The sequence below is a fragment of the Erythrolamprus reginae genome, chromosome 1 (assembly GCF_031021105.1).
Source record: "Erythrolamprus reginae isolate rEryReg1 chromosome 1, rEryReg1.hap1, whole genome shotgun sequence".
In the NCBI taxonomy this organism is placed as follows: Eukaryota; Metazoa; Chordata; class Lepidosauria; order Squamata; family Dipsadidae; genus Erythrolamprus; species Erythrolamprus reginae.
The window spans coordinates 356,841,949-356,861,102 of NC_091950.1; the positions used below are offsets into that span (position 1 = coordinate 356,841,949).

General features: G+C 39.9%; 1 protein-coding gene and 1 non-coding gene across 2 annotated transcripts in view; both read right to left on the minus strand.

Annotated features, from left to right (window-relative positions):
- Nucleotides 1–19,154, minus strand: part of GALNT14 (polypeptide N-acetylgalactosaminyltransferase 14) — a 414,445-nt gene that overhangs the window by 163,873 nt on the left and 231,418 nt on the right. The window contains exon 3 of the mRNA XM_070734310.1: nt 3,943–4,041. Coding sequence (XP_070590411.1) covers nt 3,943–4,041 — 99 coding nt within the window. The remainder of the gene's footprint in view (nt 1–3,942; nt 4,042–19,154) is intronic.
- On the minus strand, nt 7,683–7,786 carry LOC139158275 (U6 spliceosomal RNA). The gene has a single exon (XR_011557666.1). It is a non-coding gene; the product is annotated as a U6 spliceosomal RNA (small nuclear RNA).

A 19,154-nucleotide genomic window follows, 5' to 3' on the forward strand; every position in this document is an offset into this window, starting at 1 on the left:
TGCTATGGATGTGACTAAAGTTGGTAAAGCTATTTACCATTTTCCACACTACAAAATCTTAGGTAAAAGCCTTAACTGACCAAGCATAACCAATAACTATGGACCTAGCGTGGTATATAGAAGATTTAGCATGTATAAAAGGTAAAAGAAAAAAGAACACGATGTAATGAATGAAATATGCTCTGTCTATAAAACTAGGGACAGAGAAGGGATGCAAATGATTAGAATGCAAATGATTCAGTCTTGTGGAGTGGAATATTAATGTATACGGAAAAGTGCAATCATAGATTCATTTATGATAAAAGGCTAAAGTATACATCAATAAGTACAGACTGGTGACATCAAAGTTGTTGTCAATTTTGTTAAAGTTCCTACATAAAAGTAGGAATCTATAAATTAGTGAATGTTACATGTTAATACTCCAATGATTGGAGAGAATAGGAAGTACTAAGTGGTTTAAGACAACTGAGTAACATTGTGCATTAATTTGATCCATATTGTATTATATTGAATAGATGGATAGGAACCAGACAAGAAAATATTAAAAAAATTGACTAGGCCATTCAAAAATCCAAGGATGTATGAGTATTATGACTGGTGAGCATCTGTTCAGAAAAGGGTTTGTTCTGAACATATAGTTTTAAGCATTACTATCCATATGTGCATAGAAAAAAGGAAAAAATATAAGTATAAAATATTTATTTATTTATTTATTCTATTTTTTATGCTGCCCTTCTCCTTAGACTCAGGGCGGCTTACAATATGTTAGCAATAGCACTTTTATTTTAATAGAGCCAGCATATTGCCCCCACAATCCGGGTCCTCATTTTACCCACCTCGGAAGGATGGAAGGCTGAGTCAACCTTGAGCTGGTGATGAGATTTGAACCACTGATCTACAGATCTACAGTCAGCTTCAGTGACCTGCAGTACCGCACTCTACCTGCTGCGCCACCCCGGCTCTGATAAATATGTTATAAATAAATAGAGGAGGATGTAAGAATGCAGAAGCAGAGGAACAGAAAAGATATTCAGAATAGGAGTGGGGAAATTCAGGGCTACAAAGTGTGTGAAATTATGACAATGGTAATCATTAATAAGGACACTTGGTGGAAAATATAATGAAAAGCAGTCACAAATGGTATGAAAAAATAAAATGGCTGGAGGTGCAGAGACTGTTAGTGGAATATATTAAAATATGGATGTGGTGCATTTATGAAATAACTCTGCAAGTAGTTTAATGCATGTGTGAAGACTATATCATATTTGATCATTGGAAAAAGCCACAGTCATTCTCTTAGAAAATGGAAAGAGTAGGGAGAATGATTGGAAAAACTGCAGAGAATAAGTGTTTGATGGGTGGTCTGGCAGAATACTGATCAAAAGGGAGCAAGGATAACACGTAAAAGTTGTGAAATACAAGGCAGCTTTATGCCAGGCAGGAAATACGAATAACAGATTTTTTTTCTTTTTTAGCATATCATTAAAAAATGTATAAATACAAGGAAGAAAAGTTATTTTACAATTACTGATTTACTGGAAGCACAGGACAGGCTTGAAATAAGGAATAAAGGTATAAGTAATGCTTGTGGTGAAGCTAGAAGTAGGTTAGTTGGGACCTGAATATATATATGCATTTTTTGTATGCAGATAATGCTCTGCTGTTTGGTTGGGAACCTGATTGATTTGCAGTGAATATTTGATTGCATGATGCAATGAAGAACATTTGAAAATTAATGTGTCAAAGTCCAAAATACTTGCGTTTGACAGACAAGATGGAGTGAATGATTGCAAGTTATACATAAATGATGAAAAATTAGAGCACACTGTGTATCTTGGTAGAATGTTCTTGAAAGATGAGAAAAGGGGTGGAGGAATTTTAAGAGCAAATGTTTCATTTTAAGGGGCGAATGTTGATGGAGGGTTAGATGATAGTATGAAGTCTACCAAGAGGAATGAATGTTTGTTAAAGAAGCAAAATAGTTATGTTGTGGCTTTTCTCCATTTTATTATATATGGAAGTGAGTTTTGGGCTACAGTATCAAAAGCAAATTGAATGCAACGGGAATGGAGTACTTAAGGAATAAAACAAGTGACCAGGTTAATAATAAATGAATACTGAAATAATATAACTGAAATACAGAAATGAACAACCAATTCCAAACAAGCAAGTTGAATTAAAAACTTAAAATAATAAAAGGTTGTGAATGAAGCAATGAACAGATGTAGTAGAAGTTATGAATAGTTTGCTAGGATAGAAAACTGAGGAGATCCTTAATGGCTGGAATTCATTCATTCTAGTTTTGGCTATACAGTGGTACCTCATGATACGAACTTAATTGGTTCCAGGAGGAGGTTCGTAAGGTGAAATGTTTGTAAGATGAAACAATGTTTCCCATAGGAATCAATGTAAAAGCAAATAATGCTTTAGAAGGGAGGTGAATAGAGGGCAGGGAGGAGCAGCTAAAGGGGGCGGGTGGAAGAAGCAAGGCTAGGCTAAAGGGTGAGTGAGAAGGAAGAAAGGCAAGGGGGGCACCCCTCCCTTTTCTTTCTTCAAAAGAGACCCTTTCAGTGCTTGCAAACATGCTGTTCTCCTAGCTATTTAAATAGAGTCTTTTCCCCCTCCAAGCCGCCCCTCCCTTTTCTTTCTTCAAAAGACACCCTTTCAGTGCTTGCAAACACGCTGTTCTCCTAGTTATTTAAATAGTCTTTTCCCCCTCCAAGCCGCCCCTCCCTTTTCTTTCTTCAAAAGACACTCTTTCAGTGCTTGCAAACACGCTGTTCTCCTAGTTATTTAAATAGAGTCTTTTCCCCCTCCAAGCCGCCCCTCCCTTTTCTTTCTTCAAAAGACACTCTTTCAGTGCTTGCAAACATGCTGTTCTCCTAGTTATTTAAATAGAGTCTTTTCCCCCTCCAAGCCGCCCCTCCCTTTTCTTTCTTCAAAAGACATCCATTCAGTGCTTGCAAATACACTGTTCTCCTAGTTATTTAAATAGAGTCTTTTCCCCCTCCAAGCCGCCCCTCCCTTTTCTTTCTTCAAAAGACACTCTTTCAGTGCTTGCAAATACGCTGTTCTCCTAGTTATTTAAATAGAGTCTTTTCCCCCTCCAAGCCGCCCCTCCCTTTTCTTTCTTTAAAAGAGACCCTTTCAGTGCTTGCAAACACGCTGTTCTCCTAGCTATTTAAATAGAGTCTTTTCCCTCTCCAAGCCGCCCCTCCCTTTTCTTTCTTTAAAAGAGACCCTTTCAGTGCTTGCAAACACGCTGTTCTCCTAGTTATTTAAATAGAGTCTTTTCCCCCTCCAAGCCGCCCCTCCCCTTTCTTTCTTCAAAAGACACTCTTTCAGTGCTTGCAAACACGCTGTTCTCCTAGTTATTTAAATAGAGTCTTTTCCCCCTCCAAGCCGCCCCTCCCTTTTCTTTCTTCAAAAGACACCCTTTCAGTGCTTGCAAACACGCTGTTCTCCTAGTTATTTAAATGGAGTCTTTTCCCCCTCCAAGCCACCCCTCCCTTTTCTTTCTTAAAAAAAAGGGGGAAGAAACCCCTTCATCCCAGCAGCAGCGGCTTGGGTTCGTAAGGTGAAAATAGTTCGGAAGAAGAGGCAAAAAAATCTTAAACACCGGGTTCGTATCTTGAAAAGTTCGTTAGAAGAGGCGTTCATAAGATGAGGTACCACTGTATTTTGTTTTCTTTTTCTAAACTCATATGATTAATGCCTTAAAATGTCTTGCTCCTTTTCTACATCTGTTTACTTCCTAAGTGTACAGCCACATGGCTATGTTTGCATGCTTATTTGGTGACACAGTTATGTCCATAACAGTTTATTTGGCCTTCTTTATTAAAGATAATTTCAATTATTTTTTTAATAGTAACATTTATAAAATAGTTGATATATTGAATACTGTTCACCTCTCCACTTTAGTACTATGTGAATAAATCTTACCTTCTTATCGTCCTTAACAATGTAGACCGAGCTTCATTATGGAAGGTGATAATGATGCTGGTTGGTGGCAGATCTGTACGATAGTGAAATGTAGTGCACCTGAATGAAAAAATAAAAAAAAAGTATTTTTAATTTATGAAAAATTTAAGATAGATTCAGTAAGTTCCTTTCTTGACAGAAAATGTTAAGCATCGTGAAATAGTGTAGTTGAACACACAACTGACAACAATGAGGTATAACAAGCAGGAAGAGGGAGATTATGATCCCACTGTATAGAGTGCTGGCGAGACCACATTTGGAATAATACTGTGTTCAGTTCTGGAGACCTCACCTACAAAAAGATATTGACAAAATTGAACGGGTCCAAAGACGGGCTACAAGAATAGTGGAAGGTCTCAAGCATAAAACGTATCAGGAAAGAATTAATGAACTCAATCTGTATAGTCTGGAGGACAGAAGGAAAAGGGGGGACATGATCGAAACATTTAAATATGTTAAAGGGTTAAATAAGGTCCAGGAGGGAAGTGTTTTTAATAGGAAAGTGAACACAAGAACAAGGGGACACAATCTGAAGTTAGTTGGGGGAAAGATCAAAAGCAACATGAGAAAATATTATTTTACTGAAAGAGTAGTAGATCCTTGGAACAAACTTCCAGCAGACTTGTGTTGATAAATCCACAGTAACTGAATGTAAACATGCCTGGGATAAACATATATCCATCCTAAGATAAAATACAGAAAATAGTATAAGGGCAGACTAGATGGACCATGAGGTCTTTTTCTGCTGTCAGTCTTCTATGTTTCTATGTTGCTATATTATATTTTGAAGAAAACCCTGAGGTGATTATAAAATAATTTTGAAACTTCAAACCTGTGTTACTATTATTGTTATTTTTTGGTGAGAAATTGGTAAATATATCATTAAGACAGACCTCAAACAGATTTGATAAAAAATGTGAACCTTTGTGTGGCAATGGATCCAAAAACAGATTCAAAGTGGCAACCTGAACATAAAACCCTCCTGATCAACTAAGGCCAGACAAACACTTCCATCACACCTAGATCTAGATTCATTTCATTGGCCCACAATCTATTATAGTGGCTGCGCGTTAGGCAGAATACAGAGTGATTCAGGTAGATTAGATAAAAGGCACACAGAGGTCATAGGAACATCCTCCACATGTCACTTTCATTTATGTCTGGGACTGATGTCCCAGCAATTTCATATGGGGCATTGATGGGCACTCTGCAAGTCCTAAGTCTCCTTCTTTGTGCCCCTTGAAGTATGCAGTAATGCACCTTTGGCGAACTTTAAAATAAGCTGTAATTTTTTCAAAAAAAGGGAAAAATCCTAACTCCCTGAAACAAAGCCCCAAAATGAATACGCAGCAGTAATTGTATTCATACTGTGGCTCTCAGCATCCTCCAAATTTTTAAGTGCAGTCCTGATGTAGAAGTTAAATGGCATGAGAGATAGATTGACTTCCCTCTAGACAGCAATTTCCTATCACTACTTCCTGAAGTTAACCATTCATACTGAAGCATGGTTAGTCTAACATAGCATCTCTTTGATTCTAAGTATATAGCCTATTCAGAAGAATAAGTTTTATAAGAGAAAAGAGCCACTAAAATGATTCAAAGACTGGAATTTCTCTTGCTCACACAAAATCTACTGCACTTCAACATTTTAGCTTAGAGTACAGCTACAAAAGGAGAGACACAAAAGAATAATGCAACATCATGTATATGATCACAATGTAGACTGATCAATTTTTTCTGTCTCTCAAAGTGTCAGAACCCTGAGTCATCCATTGAAATTTTAAAAAAAAATATTTAAAATATAAGCTATAAATATTCTGCCATTAGATGAAGGCTATACAGGGCATAATTATGGCCACAAATTTGAAGAGAAATCAAAAAATACTCCTGGAATATTCAGCTATCAGTGGCTTCTACCCTTGTTGCAGGTATATCAATTCCTGAATCACAGGTAGCATATCTTAAGTATCAATTCTTGGGAAGCAACAGGGAAGGAACTAGCAACAGGGAAGGAACTAGTCTGGAGGACAGAAGGAAAAGGGGGGACATGATCGAAACATTTAAATATGTTAAAGGGTTAAATAAGGTTCAGGAGGGAAGTGTTTTTAATAGGAAAGTGAACACAAGAACAAGGGGACACAATCTGAAGTTAGTTGGGGGAAAGATCAAAGGCAACATGAGAAAATATTATTTTACTGAAAGAGTAGTAGATCCCTGGAACAAACTTCCAGCAGACATGGTTGGTAAATCCACAGTAACTGATTTTAAACATGCCTGGGATAAACATACAGTGATCCCCCGGTTATTGCGTCCCCGACCATTGCGAACAGGCTAATTTGCGATTTTTGAACCCGGAAGTCAGAACACCATCTGCGCATGCGTGCCCTTTTTTTTCTATGGGCACGCATGCGTAGATGGCGCCGGGCAGATCAGCTGCTGGGCGGCTTCCCTAGGTCTTCCCCCTCTTGGCGGGCATCAGCGAGGAGTTTCCCCACCGCCCACGCAAACTCCTCGCTGCTGCCGCTTCGCTCGGGCCGCTTCCCAGCTGAGTACTCAGCTGGGAAGCGGCCCGAGCGAACGGCTTGTCCGCAGCCTGCCTGCCCCTGCGCCCGCGGCTCGCGCGCCCTTCTCCCGCCCACGCCATTCGCTCGGGCCGCTTCCCAGCTGAGCCCTCAAGCCAAGCGCAGAAGTTCGCCTTTGGCGCTTGGCTTGAGGGCTCAGTTGGGAAGGCGCGCGGGTGTTTTAAAACGTCGCCGCCGACATGGGTTGGGGGTTCGGGGGGGTGCTAGTGAGCCCCCCATGTCGGCGGCGATGTTTTAAAACACCCGCGCGGCTTTCCAATGAGTCCCGAAGACAAACGCGGAAGTTTGACGTTTGTCTTCGGGACTCATTGGAAAGCCACGCGGGTGTTTTAAAACGTCGCCGCCGACATGGGGGGCTCGCTAGCACCCCCCCAAACCCGGGTTGGGGGTTCGGGGGGGGTGCTAGCGAGCCCCCCATGTCGGCGGCGACGTTTTAAAACATCCGTGCGGCTTTCCAATGAGTCCCGAAGACAAATGCGGAAGTTTGACGTTTGTCTTCGGGACTCATTGGAAAGCCGCGCGGGTGTTTTAAAACGTCGCCGCGGACATGGGGGGCTCGCTAGCACCCCCCCGAACCCCCAACCCGGGTTAGGGGGGTGCTAGCGAGCCCCCCATGTCGGCGGCAACGTTTTAAAACACCCGCGCCGCCCCCAATCTTCAGCTCCTCGCTAGCGCTGCGGAAGTAAAAACACCATCTGCACATGCGCAGATGGTGTTTTTACTTCCGCAGCGCTACTTTGCGAAAACCCGCTCGTTGCGGGGGGTCCTGGAACGGAACCCTCGCAACGAGCGGGGGATCACTGTATATCCATTGTAAGATAAAATACAGGAAATAGTATAAGGGCAGACTAGATGGACCATGAGGTCTTTTTCTGCCGTCAGTCTTCTATGCTTCTATGTTTCTAGCATACCTGCGAGCTTATCCAATGTACTGACTGAATCAATGTTCTAGGTCAGGCCTTTCAAACTTGTAATCATCATCATTATTATTTATTAGATTTGTATGCCGCCCTTCTCCGAAGACTCGGGGCGGCTCACAGGATACAAAAGCAGCACAACAGCAAATCTAATTAATTAAAAATTACTACTAAAATCCCATATATAATAAAATCAGTCAACAAAAATATGGAACACTTCACAAATTTGCATGTCATCCTTACGCAGGGGTCATGCTAATCTTCTCTGTATCGTTCCAATTTTAGTATATATAATGCATATGTGATGTATCGCAACTTCCCCCCTCCTTTGCTAAACCGGGCATGGGTTTGGCCAGCACATGACACATGTGGCCCGCGACCTACGAGTTTGAAGCCCTGTTCTAGGTGGATCTGTGGATGAATTCAACAAGACTATTGGATTCTGCTTTCTCTGTCTGCCCATCCATTCCACCCATTGTTTTTCAGATTTTTAAAAACCTTCATGATTCAAGATGGTCAACATACTTAATATTTTCCCCTCCCCCTATTTTTGCCATAACAAGCATCAAGTAAGGGTTTTATTTTTAAAAAGTCATGAGCTCATCATACAATTTTTGCTACATTTCTTTGCTACATTATTTGAAGCTCTTGAAAAATCATGCTTTATTTTATCATTGACTATAAGAATCTATCTTATATTATTCTAAAGCATCTACTTCTGTATTAATAGGGACATCTGAGCTGCTATAAATTCAGGGGAAAATATTCTCAAATAGGTCTTTATACCATCTTGCTTTTTAAAAAAACCAAAAAAAGCATATCTAAAGTAGCTTTATTGAGAATCACTATTAGCTTGTGATTCAGGATTCATCCATATATCCTGCACAGCTGAACACTAAAAAAAAAAACCCATCCCATTAACTGTTTGTCATAGACATGAATGTTTAATGTTGTCCTTAAACTACTCCCAGTTTACTGGGAAGAAAGTCTCTCCCTGCAATTTTTTGCTCCACTGCAAATACAGTGTTTTGTTTTTTCCAATTCTGCCAAAACAAGTTACGGTATGTTGAGCAGGCAATGGGGGTGAATCAGCCCAAGGTAAGTTTAGCAAAACAACCAGATTCTCCTGTCCACAAGCTGCTGGCATGTGGGCATCGCTTCATCATGGCATTGATAGTTCTGCTGGCATCCCCACATAAAAAGTCATGGGCACTTTTGCCATGGAGTCATCAGAGGCCATTAAGACAAAGCGACCTTTAGTCTCTTCTGCAATTACTCGTGGACAACTTTCCCAATTGGATGTCCCCTCCATTTGATTCCCCTTCCTAGTGGGAAAGGAGGTCAAGTTCACTCTAGAGGGGAAAACATGTATTTTGGTGCAGTGAATATTGGTACCGTAGTTACCCTAGTTCTCTCCTCCTTTCAATTTCTACTTTGCCTCTAAGTTGTCTCTGCAGCAGAAGCAGCAGAGGAAGAGAAGAAGGGGAGAATGAGTCCTTTGCTGTTAGTTTGGTTCTAATTTGTTATCATAATAAGATCTGACTTGGTGGCAGAAGATCTATGGTGCTAAAAGAATAATTCCTCTCCTGTCTCCAACTTCTGGTAGACACATCTACCTACTATGCTTTGCTGCTGAGGCAGATCATGCCCTCATCACCTCGAGGTTCGACTACTGTAATGCTCTCTACATGGGGCTACCTTTGAAAAGTGTTCGGAAACTTCAGATCGTGCAGAATGCAGCCGCGAGAGCAGTCATGGGCTTACCTAGGTATGCCCATGTTTCACCATCACTCCGCAGTCTGCACTGGCTGCCGATCAGTTTCCGGTCACAATTCAAAGTGTTGGTTATGACCTTTAAAGCCCTTCATGGCACTGGACCAGAATATCTCCGAGACCGCCTCCTGCCGCACGAATCCCAGCGACCTATTAGGTCCCACAGAGTGAGCCTTCTCCGGGTCCCGTCAACTAAACAATGTCGGTTGGCGGGCCCCAGGGGAAGAGCCTTCTCTGTGGCGGCACCGGCCCTCTGGAACCAACTCCCCCCGGAGATTAGAACTGCCCCTACTCTTCCTGCCTTCCGTAAACTCCCTAAAACCCACCTTTGCCGTCAGGCATGGGGGAACTGAAACATCTCCCCCTGGGCATGTTTAATTTATATATGGTATGCTTGTGTGTATGTCTGTTAGTATATGTCTGTTTTAAATCTTTAAATATTTTAAATTTGTCAAATTATTTATGATTTGTTTCCACGTGTTGTGAGCCGCCCCGAGTCTTCGGAGAGGGGCAGCATACAAATCTAAGTAATAAATAAATAAATAAATAAGATTAGACTTTGGAAGTCAGCATTTCCATCAGCTGGAATGCGCGAGACAGAACAGAATTATCAGAGTGCTTCTGTACAATAAAAAACACCAATGAGCTTGGATTTATAAAGATGCAGATTTTGCTTGGACAACCAGATAACTTTTTAACAATCAGATCTGTTTGGATATCTTTGGGAGGCAGTAGAATCTCTTTACTTGAGGTGTTTAAGCAGATGGATAGCCATCTGTCAGGAATGCTGTATAGCGGATTACTGCAAAGGACAATGCTAGGCCCTTCTAACTTTTATATTTTACAATTTATTATTTTATTTTATTTATTATTGCGATTTATAGGCCACCCAACTCTTTCTAGACAATTATTATTATTATTACTATTATTATTATTTATTGGATTTGTATGCCGCCCCTCTCCGCAGACTCGGGGCGGCTAACAACAATGATAAAAAACAACATGTAACAATCCAATTTAATAAAACAACTAAAAACCCTTATTATAAAAACCAAACATACACACAAACATACCATACATAACTTGTAATGGCCTAGGGGAAGGAATATCCTAACTCCCCCATGCCTGGCGACAAAGGTGGTTCTTGAGTAATTTGTGAAAGACAAGGAGGGTGGGGACCATTCTAATCTCTGGGGGGGAGTTGATTACAGAGGGCCGGGGCCGCCACAGAGAAGGCTCTTCCCCTGGGGTCCGCCAAACGACATTATTTGGTCGACGTAAAGTAAGTAAAATAGAAGAAAGTAACTTTTCAAAAGTCAGATTTGCATAGAATTCTGTATTCTGAGGAATACCATGAATATGTAAGAAATTAACAGATAACTGCTGTATTTATGGTCTCATACTCTAAATTCATAACTTGTGCCCCTTTCCATGGAACTATCAGGTCGCTCTGGGCCAGATCAAGCAAGACAATTGTCTCACAATCTTCTGTTGCTTCTATTCTGTTCAATGGGCTTTGATGGGTTTCTTTTCAATAACCCTGTGACAAGAAAACCTTATTGTGAAATTTATTTATTTATTCCTTCCCATTAGCAGGCTGAAGAATAGGACACCAGGCTCATCATGATTTTCTAAATGTACAACTGGATTTTCCTGCCTTCTTCTCTTAATAATGTGCTTAGCTCTGTAATGTCCCCTTCAGAAGATAAAAAGAAATTCGTGAGTTTTTAAATTTCAAAATGATGCCACTTTACAGTTTTAAATACTAATTGGTTCCTTTTCTAAAAGAGTATTCATCCTTTTTTTCTTTTGACATGCTTTTTCAGTGCTTTTCTTTTGCACCAGTGTTCCCCAAATCAGATGCCATGAATAGTTAGTTAGAACTGGCTGTCTCTGCCTTCACTTTCTCCTGTCTCAGAGACAAAGATGTAGGCTTCATATAACATGACTAAAGAAAGAAAGAAAAAGGAAAGAATATGAACCACTGTTAGTTTTAAATATCAGAAGACTTATTAAATGTGGTCTAGTCAAAAACAACTCTATGTAAGATTGCAGAGAAGCCTAGAAGAAGCATATTAAACCACTGTAGATTATGTGCAGTTTATACATTAAATTCGAAGCTAATTTTTAACAACCCGCTTGAATATTTGAGTAGACACCAAATATTGAGTAGTTAAAGAATATGGAGATCTCTGTGAAATCTTCAAAATTGTTATCCTTGGAATTCATGGAATTAAACAGCATTGGATTCAGTCTCTTTCAACCCTAGAAAGGGAATATTGCACTCCTGGTCAATACTCAATGTTATATAATCCATCTGTTAAGCAGAGACAGGTTTAATATTTTTCTTCTTTAAGACAAAACCTAGTACAACAACTTGAAATCATTGCAAGATATTTCTGCAGAGGGCAAGGTCAACAGCAAAACTCTAGATTAGTATATACTGAATATATATATGCATATCTCAACATAATCAAAGACTCAACTGCTGCTGAGGAAAAATAATGTACTTTGAAATACTGTCCCTCTTTTCCTAAATGACATATTTTAAAGGGACACTAACTGCCTAGGCAGAGACAGCTGAGATAGAAGTTATCAAAGCAACGAAAAACAAAGTCATTTTTGATTGCAGATCTGCCTGTGTCAGCTTTGCCACAGGACAGGAAACACAGCCAGACAAACTAATTCTATTTTATTGTAAAGCTAAACACAGACAGACAAACTAATTCTATTTTATTGTAAAGCTAAACACAGACAGACAAACTAATTCTATTTTATTGTAAAGCTATATTAACAAAATCTTGCAAGCCTGAAAGAACAAATCTCCTGCCATCTCCTTGCCAGGTAGTCCTTAAGTTATGACTGTAATTGAGCCCAGAATTATTGTTATGTTAATTAGCCAAGTCACTAATTGCACGAACAACCCAATATTATCACACTATTTTGGGATGATCCTTAAGCAAATCACCATGGTTATTAAACAAATCTGTAAGCAAACCCAATGTCTGCAACGGGCATTGTTGGCTGAAACTGGAAATAAATGCCTGTTTCCAGGAAAAAAAAGTCAAAAAAGGTGCAAGTTAAACACGAACTCGATCTTTCTGAAACTATCATCTGTGAATCGACCTTAAATACCACACTTTGCTTCCTACTATGTTATAGAGCCCCTGATTATGACACCATACATGCGAACAAGCTAATCTCACTGCTAACGTGGGCAGCCTCCTACCCACATCCTCTTATACTTCTTGGTGACCTAAACCTATCTTATATAAACTGGACCTAAACGAATGCACAACTGAACCCATACATTCAACCCTTTACAATGCTATCACCAGTCTAGGGGTAGATCAATTTTGCCCTGTTTGTGTAGATTTAACTCTATTTCTAACTGCCTTGAAAACAAATACTGTTTGATATATTTCTCAAGCCAAATATCCCTCCTGTATCAAACTGTATGTTAATTCAGCCTAGAAGTCAGTCTCCCAGAATAGCCAGCAAAATGCAGTTCACAAAATGCTCAAACGTGCCATGATACCAAAAGCTATTATTTCTAGTTCATTCCCATCAGACAGATGACATACTGTCTCTGACAACAGATATTCCACTTTTGTATTCCTAGTGTTATTAGCCACTGACAGAGCTGCCTGATATAACTTTTTAAAAAGCCTTTGTGTTAACTGCTATCACTGGTTTTTTGAGATCATAAATTCTGAATTTTCACATTGTATTTCAGGAAGATAGACCAGTCCCTATTGCCCATAAATTCGCCTACATTTAGGTTTAAATAAATTTGCTACCTTAATTCATGTCTTGGAAATTCTATTTCTGTTCACATCTGGGGATATATTCGGCAACTGTATTTCTTCAAGCCTCTTTATGGTGAAAATTCAAAGATAAGACCATAAAGTGTAATTATTGCTTCATAAATTAATATTTATGGAGGGGTGGTATACAAATCTAATAAATTAAATTATTATTATTGTTGTTGTTGTTGTTGTTGTTGTTGTTGTTATTTGCTTAAAATCATTGTTCCAATCTCTGTATGTTTATTTCTTCCATATTTTACTGCGGCCGGAGTGTTTTCTAGGCCTCTCCTCCCCCTCCCCCCCTCAAAAGTTCTTTCATATGATAAATTAAAAGGCTGATACAAATCTCTAATAGAGATAGCAGTAGCTGTGAATGGAGTGGCAGGGAGAAATTCATAGAAACCTTGAGAGAAACCTCTTAGGAGAAAGCGAGGGCAGCTTGCATAACAACATTTCCCCACAGGGAGGCGGAACCGATTAGGCAGTTCCGCCCCAGATGCCTGATGGACCCAGAGGGCTTTCAGAGGGCGTTTGGGGTTATTCCAGATGCACTCGTACACAGTTCGGCAGAGTCTCTTGCTGAGGCCTGGAACAAGGCTGCAGCAGAGGCTCTTGACCGGATTGCGCCGTTGCGACCTCTCCATGGCATTAGACCCCATGGAGCTCCATGGTTCAACGAGGAGCTCCGGGAGTTGAAACGCCAGAAGAGACATCTAGAGAAGCGATGGAGGAAGAGTAAGTCCAAATCCAATCGAACACTTGCAAAAGCTTATATTAAGACTTACAAAGTGGCGCTCAAGGCGGCAAGATGCGCATATCATGCCGCCTTGATTGCATCAGCGGAATCCCGCCCGGCCGCTCTGTTTAGGGTGACCCACTCCCTTCTTAGCCAGGGGGGAATTGGGGAGCCCTTACACTGAGTAGTGCTGAGGATTTTAACACGTTTTTTGCTGATAATATCGCTCAGATCAGGGCAGACCTCAACTCCAATTGGATAACAGTCGACTGACAATGAGTCAGTCGAGGTGACTGGGGCCCGTACTTGTCCACCTGTCTGGGAAGAGTTTGATCTGGTGACACCTGATGAAGTGGACAAGGCCATTGGAGCTGTGAGTTCCACCACCTGCTTACTGGATCCATGTCCCTCCTGGCTGGTCTCAGCCAGCAGGGAGGTGACCCGGAGCTGGGTCCAGGAGATTGTCAATGCTTCTTTGAGGAGGGGGTCCTTTCCAGATCCCTACAAGGAGGCACTTGTGCGTCCCCTCCTCAAGAAGCCTTCCCTGGACCCAGCCATTCTTAACAACTATCAGCCAGTCTCCAACCTTCCCTTTATGGGGAAGGTTGTTGAGAAGGTGGTGGCACTCCAACTCCAGTGCTCCTTGGAAGAAGCCGATTATCTAGGCCCTCAACAGTCAGGATTCAGGCCCGGCTACAGCACAGAAACTGCTTTGGTCGCGTTGATGGATGATTTCTGGCAGGCCCTGGACAGGGGTTTATGTTCTATGTTTCTACATAGGGGTAACAAAATATGATTAGAAGAGCTTTAAAATTTAGCTAATATATCTTATTAGTCCAGATAAATCTTCCCAGGGCATTGCTGCATTGATAGAAAAAAACAAACACAACCAGTAATCTTACCCAGAATTTTTATTTACTGACTGTCATATTGCTAAAGCAGTTTTCTATGGGATTCAAGCTTCCTAGCTCCATGTCAGCAAAGTCCAGATGAAATAGTCAGGATTTGAGCATAATAGGTGATTTAATGCATCTGGTTTCAATCATCATAGCGAACCTATGGAACAGGTGCCACAGGTGGCATGCGGAGCCATATCTGATGGCACATGAGCCATTGCCCTAATTCAGCTCCAACGTGCATGTGTGTGAAGGCCAGCTGATTTTTCGTTCACACAGAGGCTCTGGGAGGGTGTTTTGGGCTTCCAGAGAGCCTCCGGGGGATGTGGGAGGGTGTTTTCACCCTTTCTCGGCTCCCAGGGAAGCTTTTGAAGCCTGGGGAGGGAGAAACACGAGCCTCCTGCGCCCCCCAGAATTTGGGAAATTGGCCATTTCTGGATACCAGAGGGCCCTTGGGGGTGGGGAAGCTGTTTTTGCCCTCCCCAGGCATTGAATTATGGGTGCATGCATGATAGCGTGCGCACACACTCTTTCAGCACCCGAGGGAAAAAAGGTTCACCATCACTGTCATAGATCAACCTTTCCCAATTTTGGAAGAGAAGGTGAACCATGTTAAAGGATACAGACAACTTTTGTAGAAGTTATTTTTCACTCATCATCCATTATACCATACTGTAATATCCGTTCTGACTGGGCCTTTAATATTCTCTTGCTTGTATTATTGAAACATGCTTCACATAGCATAGTGAAAGAGTCTACGGCTAGACCTGCAAATATTATGTTTAGTAGATTACATTTCCCCACTCTTGGATTAATGCCACTGGTTTTCAGTTTCTTTCCAAATAGAATACACAATGCTTGTTTTGATCACAAAATCCTAAAACAGTTTTGGGTCCAGACTTTTTTTTAAACTACTTTCTTTCATATAATATAAAGCTCTGTTACATGTCATATTGCTTAAGACGAGCTGCAAGGCTGTAAATTTTAGGGCATAGTGTAGATGTTTTTGCAAAACAACTAAGGGGAGGGGGAACCAGTTAAACAATAAATACATGAGAGAAATAACTAATTAGAAAGCACCAAATTACTAGAAAGCTATCTGCTGGCTGCTCTAACCTTTCCCACCATAGAATATTCCTTCTATTAGTCTTATTTCATCTTAGTGAACCTCTTTATAAAGTAAGTACTGCTGTGCAGCTCCCCGTGCTGCCTATTTTCTGTGAAGGTTTATAGGGTACATAAGCATTTGTAGAAATATAAATCATGGTCCACTTCATCACCACTTGAATCCTATCACAATTTTTTGATAGGAAAGTATTACATGAGATGGGCAGGATTGATGTCATGATGACATCCATGACATGTTTCCAAATCATATCAAGAACTCCAATCGTGGAGAAGCAAAAATATTTAAGACCAGTCTTTTTTGTAGCATCATCACAATTCCTTCTTAAGGAATTTTATGGAGGTTGTTGATGTCCTCTCATTTGCTTTCAGAGAAGCAAAAAAGACTTCGATCATTCTATCATTTCAGAATATCAGCGGTGCAGACTATTTTAAGTTTTAAAATGTTAATTCCTCTGATGTTGTTTTTAAATGAGTTAAATATTAAATCAGTTAAATGAGTGCCTGATTATCAGAGGATGCAAGTAATGAATTAAGTAACTAAATAAATAATCTTTTTTTAATTATGTTCGCTTGCATTATTTCACTTCATTCAAGACAATGAAAACTGAGTTTCTACATAGATTTCATTCATGCTGTAAACAGATTTAGGGTGGTTCATCTATGTAAGAGCATCTCTAGAAAATATATTTAGACCATTTTTGGCACATTGGCCATTTTATATGAGTGACTGTACATGTGATGTGGGAATCAACAGATCATATACAACTTATTTTCCCTATTTTCCTCCCCCAAAACTAAGGTGCATCTTATATTCCAGTGCGTCTTATAATCCAAAAAAATATGGTATTTTCTTGCTCTGATTATATACTCTGTTGAGGCAAGAAGTATATCTTAAATAACTAATGGAAATCTATTTTTCCAGAGTTATCTCCTGGTCTATCTTGCACTCAAAATGTTAAACTGTGCATTTTAATAGAAGTCATAATGGAAGACTCTTTTCCACTACTATAATTCCAGTAAGTATACTAAACTATACTGGAACTACTATAGTTCCAGTAGGATCAAACTATTATCAATAAAGAAGATGAAAACCTCATCTATTTTAAACAAAATTTGAACCTAGTTATTTCTACTAGATGACAAACACTATCATATTACTGTGCCTTCATTATAATTATCTGTCTCTCTGTGTGTATGTACACACAAACACACACAGAGACACACACTCCTCGGCAAGAGAGAGAAAATGCATGAATTAAACCTTGAATTCATTAGATGTCATTTGTTTCTATTTTCTCTTAGGTAATAGAAGATAATTTTATCTTTCTTAATGGCTTTCCTCATTTATCAGAGATTTGCATCCTTGAATCGCGACCTGCAAGGTGTCTTTTTGTAGCAATAATGGAGATAAGCCTTACTGGCACTGACATTGATTCCCTAACTTGATTTCAATTAACGTGGTTAAGAGTACCATAGGCTACCCAGAGAATTAATGAGAATGTAAGACTTTTTTAATAGGTTATCATTTATAATCTAAGTCTTGTAATGAGAATAAATCCTTTGAAATAAGAGATCTGCATCTAAAAAGCATTTGGTGCTAGATGTCATTGAATTCTCTTAATCAATAAGTTGACCGTTTAATAAAAGATGAGATAAAAATGCTCTCAATGCTTCTTCCAAGAAGCCCCCTTCATTAAACAACCTGGTATTTGAAAATCTGGACTGCAGATGAAGCTATTGACACGTGTGTTTCTCTCTTGAATAATAAAAACCACAGCTTGGAAATCATTAAATTCAGCATGTCCTGAATTATTCTGTGTGACAATTACATCTGGGGTAATTTCAATTTAATACCTCACTGAAAGTGAAAATTGCAGCATGCAGCCCTGAAAGTGCTGTAATAATGAAAGCAGACCCACTAAGAGCCGCTACTGCTACCTCGGGCTGTCACTGGATGGATGTTTTCTGCTGCTCGTGGTGTTTCATAGGTCACCACATTGCCAACACGTTTTTTTTAAATTAAAACCAATAAAAATTCTACTTCCTTCAATCATCTCTTTCCCCTCCTCTACTCCCAACACTTTGTTATTACTTTTTTTAAGAGATGCATTTTCAGTATGCAACACCCTACATTGGGCTTTATGGCCAGAAATACTGTTGAACTATTAAAAAAAGACTGCATTTTTTAGGACTGGAGATGGCCTATACTATAATAACATTAAACACTGGAAGATAGGGAAGACTGCATACACCAATGCTTTGGGATAATGAGAAAATGTGTTCGTTTGTATCCTTCCCATTTTATGCCCTTTACATCTATATGTAGATCCGGACACAAGTATTTATTAATCTGTATCCCTTTCTGCATCTGCAATGCAATTTCCAACTAAAAAAAAAGTCCTACTAAAATTGATGCATAGATAAAACAGAAACACTTTACAAAAGTGAAAATAGCTTAGAAAACATTCTATGCCATAATACAATCAAGGTTATATAAACATTTTTTACATGGAAAATAAGATCACAGATGGTCCCAGTTATTTCAGTATTCTTAGAGATAAGAACATGTATTTCTATAATGGTCAGATCTAATTAAAATTGCAACAAATACCTGCTTGATCCACAGCTGTGTCTCTCAATGTGGCCAGCTAAATGACATTTGGAAAGTACAGAGTAGGACAGGAGTACAGTAACATCTCTCACTAGTATAGCCCAACAACTAGATTAGAGGAGAACATTTCTGGGATGGCAGGTATAACCCTAAGGAAAAGCAGCCACTGATCTCCCTATCCCCCATGAATTATCACATTCCTCTTTAAAACAATCATTAAGATAATGGACATTACTGTCAAAATTCCAACTGACAAAGTACCCCAGTTGTCACAGTCTTCTCCTGTGCTGCTGGCTGTTCAGTTTTCTCTGTCCGTCCCTTCAAATGGGTCACCACTGTCTGGGTGCCAAAGTTCACCTGTCCTGCAGCCTGGGCCTCTTTTGGCAGGCACATCTGCTCTCCTTTGTATTCCATCCTGGACATCTCCTCCTGGACATCTTCTCCTTCTCTTCACAGCTCTTCTAGAGGAAGCCAGACAGGCTGCAGGAACCCAGGACTCCTTTGTGATTTTTAAATTTGGTCATAACCACCACATTCCTCTTGTTCTATCCCGGGCCTACGCAGCTTGAAAACAAAGGAAGAATCCACGCACTGATATTTCAAATAAGTCTTTTTATATATAAAGTCCCATTTTTACAAGCCAAAGTCATGTACGGGATATAATCTTGACAGTTTCTCAGTGAGAGTAATTAAGAGATAACACTTCTGCTGCTAGGCTGCT